Raw genomic sequence first — 13,550 nt, 5'->3', positions numbered from 1 at the left:
TATTTCTGAAAGTTTACAACTCCTTTAGCTAAATAGTGAAACAAAGGATTTGGCTACAGGCTCTGACTTTGTAGAATCAATCTGCCTCAAACCTGCCAAGTTGCTAAGTATGTCTTTTGCTAAATGCAAATCTTTGAGTTAAATCATAAAACACAATCAAAAGGAGAAGCAGCTGGCTACCACCCTGCTGATATTCACTAGGATGTTTGGGGCCAGTTTGGGTTTCTAGATGTAATGCAATTGTATTGTTTCTTTTTGGTAAAGTCTGATGCAGTGATTTGGAGGCTTGAGTAAGGCTGTTTCATCACTCCAGGGTCCTGATCTTGCTTGTGCTTTCTGTCCCCCAAGGCGCTGCTGGCATTACTCCCTCTGCAGTCGCTGGCCCACGACACAGAGCTCAGGGTGAGAAGCTGACCTGTTGGACTCCTTGATTTCAGAGATGCAAGGGCTGTTCCAAGAGTCACCTCCTTTTCTGGGGCTCTCCTCCAAGCTGCAGAGAGAAAGGTGCTAAAGTTAAGAGGCTAAGGAATCATGACTTTTTAAAACAATGCTGATTAGACTACGTTAACCCATTAAGCACAAGCACTGCACAAGTACTGTGTAATTCCCTGTCTCCTTCTATGTACAGAGTTATACACAATCTGGATTTTATTCTCCACATTCCCGCCTTTGTGATGCCAAATGCATTGTACTGTCCCCTCCCAAAACTCTCTTGGGAAGTAAATATTTTGAATGTTTAATAGGAGATCAGCATGAACTTGAGTTCACCTGTGGATAAAGACAGGTCTGAGCTAAAAGTCTTGTTCCAAATCCAAATTTCAGTGGAAGAAAGGTCTTACCTCTGTGATGTATTTTTTTTAGCTTGCTTACTGTAATTTCTGAATATGTCAGCATGACTATGGGGTACATACTCTGGTGGTATAAATCTGTCACTTTGCAGACAGGAGAAATGAGGCACAGAAAGGGTAACTAATGTTCCTGAGGTCACATAGGCAACCTCTAGGGGCACAGAGACTTGAATGAACGTCTCTAGAGTTTTAGGGTTTGCCTACACTTTTGACGACTCAAGACTTGTTATAGCAGTAAAGCTGTTCATGAATATCTCACTCTATGGGCAATATGAAGCTAAACAAGAGGAAATATTTCAGAGTTATTTGGGAATCATTTTTGTATTTTTAGTACATAAACTGCCTTAAACTGAATTAGCTTTTGACTATAAACAAGCTGTTATGTTCGTATTCTACCTGCTGGAGCTTTAATGATTTGAATTGCTGGATGAAGAGATTTGTGACCAGTCATAAAACTCTAATCCAGATTCAAATATCCCCAAATGCAGAAGGTCTCACTTACACTGCTTGCTTTGGGCCTGACTCACTGAAACAAATCCCTTCTCAACCCTCCTGTCTTGAACAATAACTCAGTAGCATTTAATCTTTTATCTCTGCTCTATCTCTTGGGAGATTAACAGCACCAATAAAATAATATTTTGTTTAACTACATACACAGAAATCCTATTACAGATTAAAAGGATTTCTGTGAGCAGAGCAATTGTACATGTTATGCCTTGATAATATGCCAATAACTGTTGATTGTTATCAAACGACCAAGCTTAGAAACCAGCAAAGCTGCTCAATATATCAATTGTAATGACTTGAGCACTGAAACCTTAACTTGAAAGTCTTGTTCCAAGTGCCCTAAGACTAACACAAAAGCTCTAGCTCCAGCTCTAGTTAGTGTTAATGGTATTTTAAGTCTTGATATTCCTTAGAGCATTGCATAGGAAGGAGATATACTTGGGAAAGGAGCATTTCCTGCCTTGTAGGGGAACAGTGAGAGTGCAGGAGGACCCACAAATCTCCATATAGCACTGACATTTAATGCTGGCAATGCTAGCTAGCAGAATGAGAGGAAAGTCGCCGCCTCTTTTGGTGTTGCTGCTAAAATGGGGTGGGTGGGAGAGCGGACTCAGCTGCCTGATGGATCGCTGGAACATGTTGCTTGTACCAGCTCCTGGCAGATAATCTTTAGTAATCCGCTTCTCAGTGAATGGATGTTTTAATTGTGCATGGATAAATGGAAGGACACATCCCAGAATATGCAGAAGCACCTGAGAAACTGGCTAAATCACTGATTCTCAAACTGTTTCACCCATAAGAGATGCTACTGCAGGTTTGCATCTGTTCCCCTCCCTCCTGCAGTGTGACCAGTGCTTGAACTTGTTAATAATCAAAAAAATACTTTTTTTTCATTTTAGACTTTCCTAATTTTCTACCTTTTTCAGATCTGAAGGTATCTTTTACTCATACAGCACATAATATGTCTGGTGTGCCAGGCCAATGTACTTTGGAGAAAATACCAGACTTTCGTGGTATTTTGTTTCAGGATAAAAATTATCAGTCAGTAACTGTTTTAAGATGCTGGAACGTGAAAGTATTGTCCATCCATCAAAATGGATAATATGTGAATGATTATCTCTGAGAAGTTTGTTAAACACTCAAGGTTTTGTTTCCTATCTTTAGTGTGGTACCTATTGAAGGTGCAGGGAGAGATGTATGGAGTAAGGGGAAGTTTCTGGCCATGGAGAAGCCAGCTGGGTAAGGGTGCACCTCTGGGTGATGGAGGATCCCTTTTTCTCTGCGTTTGGCCTGTTTCTTGTCTCACTCTCCTGACCTTTCTCCACATCTGGCAGTCAGCATCAGAGGAAATTGTGCATGCTTTAAGAGAAGTTCCTGTGTGTAGAGGAGCTGGAAGGGAGCTTTGAGCAGGTCACTGAAGGGATGGGGGCTGGCAGCCTCAGGGAAGGTAGGAACAGTATACAGGGAGAGGACCATAGCACTCATCTGGGAGAAAATGCATCTAAAAGTATAAAGAGGCATTACTAAACTGGCAGAGAGGAAGAGCAAGGGAAGGAACGAAGGAAAGGAGGCTGGGTGTGAATAGCTTGGAAAGTTGAAATCAGATGTAAACATTGTCAGAATGTGGAGTTCTAAGAATACAGCCTCTGGTTTGGAGAAAAATGCTGAATTTTTCCCCCGTCAGATGAATGAGTTGAAAAGGAGAGGAAGTCTCATGCAGTTAATGAACCTGAAGGAGCAAGATGGATCAGTGTGTGGCAGTTTGTCTGTTATTCTGTCAAAGACATCCACTGTAAGAGCACAGGTGCAGTGGCATGTGGGGCTCACAGCTGTGGCAACCATGCTGGTTCTCAGCAGGAGGAGATGAGCAGCAGTGGTGACAGGGGCTCTTGGAGTTTCTGCAACATGCAGACTCCTAAAACAGCACATCTCTGCCTGTCAGCATGTTTGCTATGATGTTTATATTAGGACATTCAAAGCAAGATCTGTAAAAGTTTACTCCAAGCAGCTTATTTTAAATTTAAGAAAAGAAACAATAGTGTATTACATCTTAAAGCAAAGCATGTGGTAATTAATGGAATAAACTTCTCATTTGCTTATACCAATATAAATTTGGACTAATTCAGTAGGACTACTCTTGACGTCCATTTGCATAAACGGTAAGATGAATTTGGCTCGGTATATATATCATCCTTCCAAAACCACTAGAAATGCTGTATTTCTTAGCACTTAGATATATATTTTTCATGAAAAAGATGATTTACAGTGCTTTTTTATATTACTCTTCATGCTGTGACAAACTAAAATACATAGACAATATACACCATTGAAGTGTGAATTAACTAACAATTTATAATAAACTGTTTTTAAAATTGATCTATAAAATTGCCAGGGCTTTTGTCTTGCAAGGTTTGATATAAAGCCTCTTTTGAAAACATTTATTTCTGCTAGCGTACCCTGGAGTAGCCGAAGCTGAATTCACATTGCACAGAACAAGAACAAAAAACCCCTGCAACAATGTAGATTTCTTTTAGGAAATCTTTGAATGTCAGAGTATAATGCAATATTAGAACTCAGAATGCAAAACTATTAGTGTTTCCTAGTGGCTTTTTCGTGCTTTGTTCAGCACGTTCCTCTATTACGAGTGCGAGAAACTTGGTTCTTATTTTGTTTTTGGGAGAGGAATGCCTAGACACCTGACTTTAGCAGACAAGTTCATTTCTCTGCTCACAATGCATTGTGTGTTTGCATTTACAAATGCAATTTTATTTCCTATTAGGGTTGGTCTTGCAGTCCCTACTCATCTGGACTATTCATGTGATTTCAGCTGTTCTGCAGGCAAGAGTAAAAATACTCCTCATGTGAGGAAAGGTTACATGAACAGGGTCTTAATCGTCTTGTGTAGCTTAAAGCTTAATGAACTTAAACATACTAAGATGGTGAGAAACTAGAATAACAACGCTTTGTACTTGCAGGCCATTACACTGATCTCAGAGTACTTCCCAAATACTCATTTCCACTTCATGGCCTTTTTTTGTGATTTTTTTTTTTTTTTAATTAAAGTGGTGGAACAAATTTAAAGATAAGCCTAGATTTTTCAAAAATGTCCACTAATTGTTAGGTGCATGGAATTTGCATGTTTGTGCTTAAATTTCTTTAATCTGATTTTTTCACAGCAACGGATCTCTGGTAGCTATGGGAGATTTTTCCACTTTGAAAACTGGGCTTGGGCTACAGACCCATTAGATTTGAAATCAGTGCCTAGATCTGAAAACCTACATGACAAGCTCAAAGCTTCAGGCTATAATTATGTCCATACAGACCCTTGCCTCCACATTACCTGTCAGTCACTCTTGCTGGCTGTTTGAAATATTTTAACACAGAATTCAGCTGAATGTTTTATTGGCTTAGAGGCTGATACTAAGAATGATATCGTTTTCTCAGTCCAACCTTACCTTTTCATGGTTGTTTAAAGATGTTGATAATCTGAAGGTTATTTCATAGCTTATAAGAATTGAATGTGGATGTCTTTATCCCCCAGCCAAGTTGGGGAGCTGTGTGCCATGAAGGCGACACTGAATTCTCCCCCGGGGCGCATGTCACAGCAGACAGTGTAAGGCTTGAACAAGCTGTGGAAAACAAAATTTTTCCTTTGTTCTGACTGTCTACTGAAATTTTGGGCAAGGTAATGTTGTATAGGTGTCTCTGCCCGGACATCTGTTCTGCACATAAGCAGGGCCCCTTTCCTGGGAATATCTTAATTACAATAAATTCCCACCAGAAACTTAGAAAGGCAACATAGTGCTATATCCCTTCTTTCTTGGCCTAAGGTGGAAGTACCTCTTACCTTGCCTGGTTAAGTGCAGGTTCACTGCCAGCTGACACAGGAGCAGGAAGACGAAACTGGACCCCTGGCCGGCGGTCGGAGAAACTTCTCTTCACAAAAGGCTGAGGATTGGCAGCGCTCTGAGACAGCTTTCTGGGCCGGTCTCCAGGCTGCCTGAGAAGCACGCTGCTCCTCTGGGGAAACAGGGGAGCTTCTGGCTGGCTTGTGACCTCTGCTGTGGGTTTGTCAAGTGGTGGTGGAGGTTTGGCTTCAAATAAGGAGGAAGTCACTGGGCAGAATATTGAACGAACATTGCTGCTTCTCTTTGAGGAGAAGGGTTGCTGCTCGTCCCCAGTATCCAAACTGGCTTTAAGTCCCTTATAAGATCGAGATGGAGAGGCTGGTGGGGAGGGGGTGGCTGGGAATGGAGGTGGGCTCGCATCTCTGCAGCCAGCTGGGGAACCTGGCAACCTGTGTGGAGCTGGCAAGCTTTGCTGGTGTCCCATGGGCAGGCTGAGCAGTTTCTGCAGGGCTGGCGGAGAGGGCAGCTTCTTCTGTACTGGAGGGCTGGGCACCCGGGGGCTAGCTGGGGGACTAGGTTTCCTCTGCACAGTAGGCGAGCTTGGCTGTGAGTTGTTAAATGCCTGCAGAGTGTGTCTGTGATGTGCAGGTGGACTGAAAAGCCGTTTCTCAGTTGGTGGAGATGAAGGAGGAGTTCTTGTTGGGGAGACTCTCCCGACAAAAGCCGAGCCTTTTTCATTTTTTCTCAGTGAATCAGGAGAACCGTGCTTCTGGTATTGCATTGAAGCTGCAAGCGAACTGGGCTCTTTGCTCTCTGAGCTGTTACCATATGTTTTTGAAACTTCACTGGGATTTTGAAGAGGAATAATTTTACGGGTTTGCTTATACAAATCTGCAGCCTCTTTTCTCTGGGTTGCCAGTATCTCTTCTTGGCTAGGGACGTGCACATTGGTAGGATTCAGTTCCAGAGAGTATTTCCGAAGTTTCTCATCCACTGCAGTATTCCTTACAACCTTATTAGCAATCACATTGGGGCTGTTGATGTTTTTACTTGGTAATAAGTCAATGGACTGGAGAGAGGCTTTGATTTTTGGGGAAATGTATGCTCTCTTAGTAGTGTGAAGTTCTGTTTTGGCAGGCTTTTTGGTATCTTCTGAAGAGTTTCCTTCTTTTCTGACAGTTTCTTCAGATTCAGATAAGCCAAAGGAAGTGTCCATTAACACTTCAGGAGGTGGTGGTGGCAGATTTTCAATGTCTTCATCAGTCTCCTCCTTTGTGCCCTTTGTACTTAATTCTGCAGCTGGTACAGGAGGAAAGGCATTTGAAAAGTTTGAACAAACTGCATTGGTGTTTCGAAGGTTTATGTCTTCTACTGGTGAAATACGATGCTTAAGATTTAAAGGTGTCAGGCCTTTCTGAAAGGGAAGGGTGGGTGGAATAACTGGAAGTCCAAATTTTCTGATGCACTTTATTGGTCCTAAAGATCTTAGAGGTGTGGCTTTTATAAGATCATCAGTAGGACTGAATGTTTCAATAAGCTTTTTGACAGACTTGCGGGAGGCACAGCTACTGCTGTTCAGGATTTGTGTTCCAGGAGGCTTGTCATCTTTGCTGCCTGATGACTCCTGTGGGGACACAGTAGGTCTTAAGGGCTTCTTGCCTCTTCTTTCATCCAGATGATTGGCTGGATTTTGATCAACCGTATATAAAGGGATTTTATCCTGGTTAGGCAGTATGCTGAAATTTTTTGAGAGGCAAGCCTTCAGTTTGCTAGAGGATCTAGATGTTACATGCTCATCCTGTAAATAAGGTGCTGTTCTTGATTTCCGAGGCTCTTGGTTGCTGTCTGTGTCCTTGTTTCTGTAAAACATTTCCAGTCTTTTGTTGAGCTCTTTTTGAGTTCTTTGAAGCTGTAGAAGGGTTGGGTCTTCTGCCTGGCTTCTGAGAGACTCCTCTGACCTGGACCGCCGCTGTTTCACTAAGGTTTTCTGGCTACCTGTTGCTGTACTGGGCCTTGCTCTTAGGATTGTCCTTCCACTCTCATCCTCTATCCATTCCTTATGCCCAGATTTAGCTGGAACAAACTTGATTTTTTCACTGATGGCATATTTCATCTTCAGAATCATTTCCTCTGCCTCTGCATTCTCTGTCCTCTTTGTAGATTGCCTTTGTGTCTTATCAGTTACCGCAGGTGAAGACAAAGGCCTTCTTGGCAGAATATCCTTCCCCATTTCTGATAAACTTGTGTTGTCATCGTCCTCTCCCAGGGTGCTGCCTTCATCATCATCAGAAGGAAAATCTATGGATTCACAGATTTTGAAATGTTCACCTTCCTGAGTAGAATCAGACTGGAAGGAGTTATAAGAATGGCTTTTGCTCAGGCTTGCATGTTGGGGCATGGCAGAAATATCTTCTGGTACTCTACCCTGACAATAAGTCACTTCTCTACTCTGAACAGATGAGTGAAATATATCTTTAAGATGCCTTTCAAGTGCATAGTCATGGGATGTGGCTGTGCCTGGCGATGCTGTCCCATCACGAGTGTGCTCCACAGCTCTGGTATGCTTTTGGGATAGATGGCCATGTGCACAGGAATCACAGCTTGCTTGTTTTCCAAGCTGACTGAGAGCACTGAAATCTTTGATAGATTCATTGTCTGCTCCAATGCCACTGTCCTCAGAACAGAGCGTTTTGTCATCACTGTGGGATGGAGAGGATCCCACTGTAGAGGCTTCAAGCAGGCTTATTGTCCGTAACAGGCGCTCATCAAAACTTTGCTTTGCTTTCAGTTTTCTTTCCAAGTTGCTTGCAGCAGACTGCAGGTAGTTGCAGGTCTCTTGCAGGGCATTGGAGGTGAGGGAAGCCACCATTCCATTTAGTAACTGCATTTTATTGACTGTGTACTGCAGTAATTGTTGCAACAGATCAGGGTGCTCCTTCAAATCTTTTTTTGCTGGCCATGCCAGATTCCCACCTACATTTTTGAGAAGATTTTCCCCATCACTGGCAATTTCTTCCAAGAGCTGGTTAATTTCATCAAAGCGAAGCACCAGGAAGCTTACCATCTGCTGCAAGAAGAGCTGAGTTTCCGTAGCCTGGCTGGCCATATGAAGGATAGCTTCATATTTGGAGAGGCTGGGATTTAAATAGGCATAAGCACTCTGATGAGCCTTAACAAGCAGTTCTGGGAAATCTACCTTTTTCTCTGTCTCACGTTGAGACAAAATGGACTTTTCTTTAATTTTGCAAGGTTGACCTTGCTTTGCCAGTTTATGACTTTTTTGCTTTTTTCCTTTCTTTGGGATTTTCTTTCCATTGCTTTCATTCTTGTCATCCCAAATGAAAGCTGATGCTTCTGATTCACAGGAGCTTTGCTTTCTGATCTGTATGTCCTCAGTGATACGTTTTCGAGACTCAATAAGTTCAGACATAGCTACTCCAGCATCTGTGGCTGTCCTCTCAATTTTCTTTTCTTCCCTGGCAATCTGCGGATCTGAATGACCCTTGGAAGATAATTGGAAATAATTATTTTTGTCTTGCTCTGATATTTGCTTCTTCTTTTCTGTCAGGCAGTCTTTCCTCTGAATCTCATACTGACCAAATTCATCAATAGTGTAACAAGACGAACCTTTAACTAGCAATGGAATTCCTTTATCTCCTGGATCAACACGCAAAATACCTTTGGGTTTATTCAAAGCCTTAAGACCATTTCTTGCAATGCTATTAGCAATCTCGCTGTGAGATGGTGTGCAGCCCATCTTTTCTCCGTTTTTGGCTTTATTTTTGATTAAATATCCAAATGACCAGGGAAAATACAAGAAAGAATCAAACTCACTGTTTCATCCTGAACTCCAAACCGGCCCTTTTCTCACAAGTTTTCATCGCAATCCCAGTTTTATTGTCAGTTGGTGTTGTTGCTTACTTGGAATCTCATGTGCCTACTGCCCAAGATCTGGTCCTGATGATGTGCACGATCCCATTGTATTGTTTCCACTCAGATTTTCTTCTTTGATGCAAAAAAGGCGTGTGAAAGCTCTGATGGATTTAGAGCTAACGGATTAAGAGGACTTGTGTACCTTGCTTCTGTCTTGACAGATGTCCACTACAAATAAGATTTTAAGCTCATTAGGTTAAGCAGGCTCCAGCCAGTCAGCACCCATGTTGTATTTATAAAGGAAGATTTTTTTCCGCACTATATTGGGAGGCAAAAGAACTTGGTGCCTGGATACACAGTCCCTCTTTTTTTCCCCTTGTTACAGAAAAATACTGTACAATTGAATGCAGAGATCCAAAGGAAGAAACTATTTTGAAACCTTTTTGAAGGGAAACTATTTGAACAAGGGTGTACATGCCACTGATACTCTTTAACCAAGAGAAGGGTGACCTTGGCAGAATATGTATCTACTGGAGAGTACAAGACATGGAATCAAATTGATTTGAGATGCCTCTTAAATTTCTGCCTTCAGGGGCTTCAATGTTTTTTCTCTGATTGTGAGTGACAAGCTATTTACTTTTCCTTTCTGTGCCTTCCAAACAAGGTTTTGTTTTTTTCTTCCCCTCAGGTGATCATTCATAGCAAGTTTTTTTTTCCCTGTTTCAGACAGCTCCCCAACCTGAAAAGCTGAACTGCACAATACCCTACTATTTGTGGAATATCTTTTGCATATGCAGTTTAGGGATAAAATTTTAATGCTATCTTGGTAGCCACAAAAGTGAAACTTACCTTTATTTCTTTTTCATCAGCTAGGACTCTTAATTGCATGAATTCAAGGGTTAAAACTCTAAGAAAAAAGTTAAAGGGACACACTGGGTTAAAAATATAGACTCAGTTCTGAAAAAAAATTAAGAACTATTCTTCAAATCACTTCTAAAACCAAGACAGAATTGTTCCTTTTGTTGCACCTTTTTACCACTTCACCCAATTGCTGCTTCCCTTTCTCTCAATAATCCTACTCTGAAAGAGAAACTAAAGAAGCCAGAATAGGCATTGGAATATTGTGATGAAGCAGAAGATAACAGAATCACAGAATGGCCGAGGTTGGAAGGGGCCTCTGGAGATTGTGTAGTCCAATGCCCTGCTCAGAGCAAGGTCAACTAGAACTGGTTGCTCAGGACTGTAGTTTTTAATATCTCCAAGGATGGAGACCCCACAATCTCTCTGGGCAACCTGCTCCAGTGTCTGACCACTCTCACAGTGAAAAAGTGTTTTCTTATGTTCAGATGGAATTTCTTGTGTTCCAGTTTGTGCCCGTTGCCTCCTATCCTGTCACTGGGCATCACTGAGAAGAGCCTGGCTCCATCCTCTTTACATCCACCCATCAAGTATTTATAAACATTAATAAAAAAACTCCCTGAGCCTTCTCTTCTCCAGCTAAACAGTCCCAGCTCTCCCAGCATTTCCTCATATGAGAGATGCTCCAGTCCCTTAATAATCTCAGTGGCCCTTTGCTGGACCTGCTCCACCAGGTCCATATTTCTCTCAGACTGGGAAGCCCATACTTGGACCCACCACCTCCGGATGGGGCCTCACTGGTGCTGAGTAGAGGGGAAGGATCACCCCCCTTTACCTGCTGGCAGCGCTCTTCCTCATGTAGCCAGTATGCGGTTGGCCTTCTCTGCCATGAGGGCACATTGCTGGCTCATGCTGAACTTGGTGTCCACCAGGACTCCGAGGTCCTTCTCTGCAGAGCTCCTTTCCAAACAGTCGGTTCCCAGCATGTACTGGTGCATGGGGTTATTCCTCCTCAGGTCTAGGACTTTGCATTTCCCTTTGTTGAACTTCATGAGGTTCCTCTCTGCCGATTTCTCCAGTCTGTCGAGGTCCCTGTGAACGGCAGCACAACCCTCTGGTGTATCAGCCACTCCTCCCAGTTTTGTATCATCAGCAAACTTGTTGAAGGTGTGCTTGGTCCTATTATCCAGGTCATTAATGAAGAGGTTAAACAGTGTTAGACCTAGAATCAACCCCTGGGGGACGCTACTAGCAATGTCCTCCAGCTGGACCTCGTGCTGCTGATCCCAACCCTTTGAGCCCAGCAGTTCAGCCAGCTTTCAGTCCACCTCACTGTCTAGTTATCTAGCTCATACTTCATCAGTTTGCCTATGAGGATTTTATGGGAGACTGCGTCAAAAGCCTTACTAAAGTAAAGATAACATCCGCTGCTCTCCTCTCATCTGCCAGGGCTATCAGGTTGGTTAAGCATGATTTCCCCTTCCTAAACCCATGCTGACTATTCCCAATTACCTTCCTGTCCTTCACGTGTCTGGAAATTGTTTCCAGGATTATTTGCTCCAGCACCTTCCCAGGGATCAAAGGTGAGGCTGACTGACTTGTAGTTCCCCAGATCCTCCTTCTTGAAGGTAGGAGTGACATTTGCTCTCCTTCAGTCCTCAGGAACCTCCCCCAGCTGCCATGACTTTTCAACGATGATTGAGAGTGGCCTTGCAATGACACTGGCCACCTTTCTCAGCACTTGTGGGTGCATCCCATCAGGTCCTATGGACTTGTTTATGTCCAGTTTGTTTAAATGTTCCATAACCTGATCTGCCTCCACCGAGGGTAAGTTTTCCTTGCTATCTTTTCCAAGTTTTTCTTTCTGAAGGGTGGTATGTGGATGATGATGATAATAGCAATAATCCCCAATTTCCCTCTCTATTTCTCAGACTGTCCTAAATGGATTCATATTTTAATTTCCAGATGCATCTTTTCTACAGGAGATGGCCATTTCTCAGTGTCATAAAGGTTAAAGACAACTCTGACGCTGTGTAGGAGCTCACTGTTTTAGGTTGCAGTCCTCTCTCTCTAACCGTTTGGGTGTGGGTATCGCCTCTGATTGATTCCCCCAAATTTTTTCAGGCTGCCAAGCTTACTTTAATGAACTATCTACATGATTCATTCTTTGGTGTTGGACCATAATAGCAGAATGCCTGCATGGAAAGCCATTATTCTATGTTGCCTTATTGTTCAGATCTCTTTCTGTTCAACAGTGGCAGCAAAAGCACCTTGTTTTACTGGGGCAAGGCACAATAATGAATCCCCAAAACATTTTTAAAACTCGGTATGCTTTTTCTAAAATATTTTTTCTGGAACAAATAAATTGTTCTTAATATACATGATGGCATAGCCATTTTCCTCGATGCTTTTTTGGAAAGCAATGGATAATTCCTTCCTGGCTCTGCTTCTTGCAAGTGATATAGCTCATGCTTCTGCTACTTCTGTGTCCCACCATGACGTGGTTTCTGCACAGTGGCCTCAGCAGTCTTGCACTCCCTTTTAGGCACACATCTAATGTGTTCATAGAGTGGAGAAGGTGGGGCAGATTTATGCAGCTGTTTCATCCTAGTGATCCTAGATGTCAGGATCTTCTAGCCCTTTACGATAAGTCAAGGAAAACATAGTAGATCAAGGAACTAGCCTTAATATATCTCTTATGTTTGCAGTGGGAGTTGAAAAACCTCTTCATGTAGCTTGCATAATATTTTGAGGCATAAAATATTCTTGCAACCTTTCTGTGAAAAGCAGCTCCAACAGATCCATTGTCGGCACCAGAAATTTTAACAATTAGCATCATGTGGGTTGTTGTATTTGGAAAGATCTCTTTCTTTACTTCCTTTTCCCTTTGAAAGATTGTCATGTCACTTTCATTTGTTTTTTTTCTAGCTATTTCCAGTATGCCATGCATTAAAATCATACTAAAAATATATGCACGGTTTATTTCAGAGATCTTGGCTTATACAAAATGTTTTAAACAGGCATACATTTTGTCCTACCTTTAATTGTGGTTTACTTGTATATACAATATGACTATTTAACGTTGTGCCAAACTTTAGCTGCTGTGAGAGAGCAGAAACTTTGTGCCTGTTTTCAAACACTTCTGGAATTGTATTTTTGTCATCCATATTCTCATTACTAAGCATGATATGTTAATTTGAATGTTTGAGGCACTTAAAAGTGAAATATAGGGAAACTGCCTTTACCTCCTGATCGTACAACAAAAGAGGAGACAAAATGCCTGTTAGGTAAAAAGCAGAGGTGGAAAAAATTGTTGAAGAGAATGACAAACAAATATTTCTGAGAGCAAGGGGATGAGATGAACCTGGTCTGTAATTTTTGAATGCTATATGTTGATCTCATTACTGATGCATTTACTAAAGAAATATTTTGGTCTACAACATTACAGTTTACAGAACACAAACTGAAAGGGAAACAGCTGGTCAAGTTCACATGGGTGCCTAAGTGCTGTTAGCTGTGAACCTTCTAACTCGAGCCGTTTTACAAGTGCCCCAAATCAATACAAAACTGTTTTCCGTGAACTGAGCCCAGGAAAGTACCAAAGATGAGATAATTA

General features: G+C 42.1%; 1 protein-coding gene across 1 annotated transcript; it reads right to left on the bottom strand.

The window, feature by feature from the left end:
* Positions 1 to 360: 360 nt before the first annotated feature.
* Positions 361 to 8,960, bottom strand: PCARE (photoreceptor cilium actin regulator). Its single transcript, XM_013949784.1, has 2 exons — positions 5,203 to 8,960; positions 361 to 490 (listed from the first exon to the last, which is right to left on the bottom strand). Exons 1-2 carry the CDS (start codon positions 8,958 to 8,960, stop codon positions 361 to 363), a joined length of 3,888 nt encoding a protein of 1,295 aa, XP_013805238.1.
* Between the last annotated feature and the right edge of the window lie 4,590 nt (positions 8,961 to 13,550).

Source organism: Apteryx mantelli, chromosome 3, assembly GCF_036417845.1.
Source record: "Apteryx mantelli isolate bAptMan1 chromosome 3, bAptMan1.hap1, whole genome shotgun sequence".
Lineage (NCBI taxonomy): Eukaryota > Metazoa > Chordata > Aves > Apterygiformes > Apterygidae > Apteryx > Apteryx mantelli.
Note: the sequence above shows the minus strand (reverse complement) of the source record. Positions and strands in the feature narration are given on the sequence as shown.

Coding starts and splice junctions, on each gene's coding strand:
- PCARE (XM_013949784.1), bottom strand. CDS start 8,960: ATGGGCTGCACACCATCTCACAGCGAGATTGCTAATAGCATTGCAAGA. Junction 491..5,202: donor CCTGCACTTAACCAGGCAAG/GTAAGAGGTACT, acceptor TTCTCTCTGCAG/CTTGGAGGAGAGCCCCAGAA.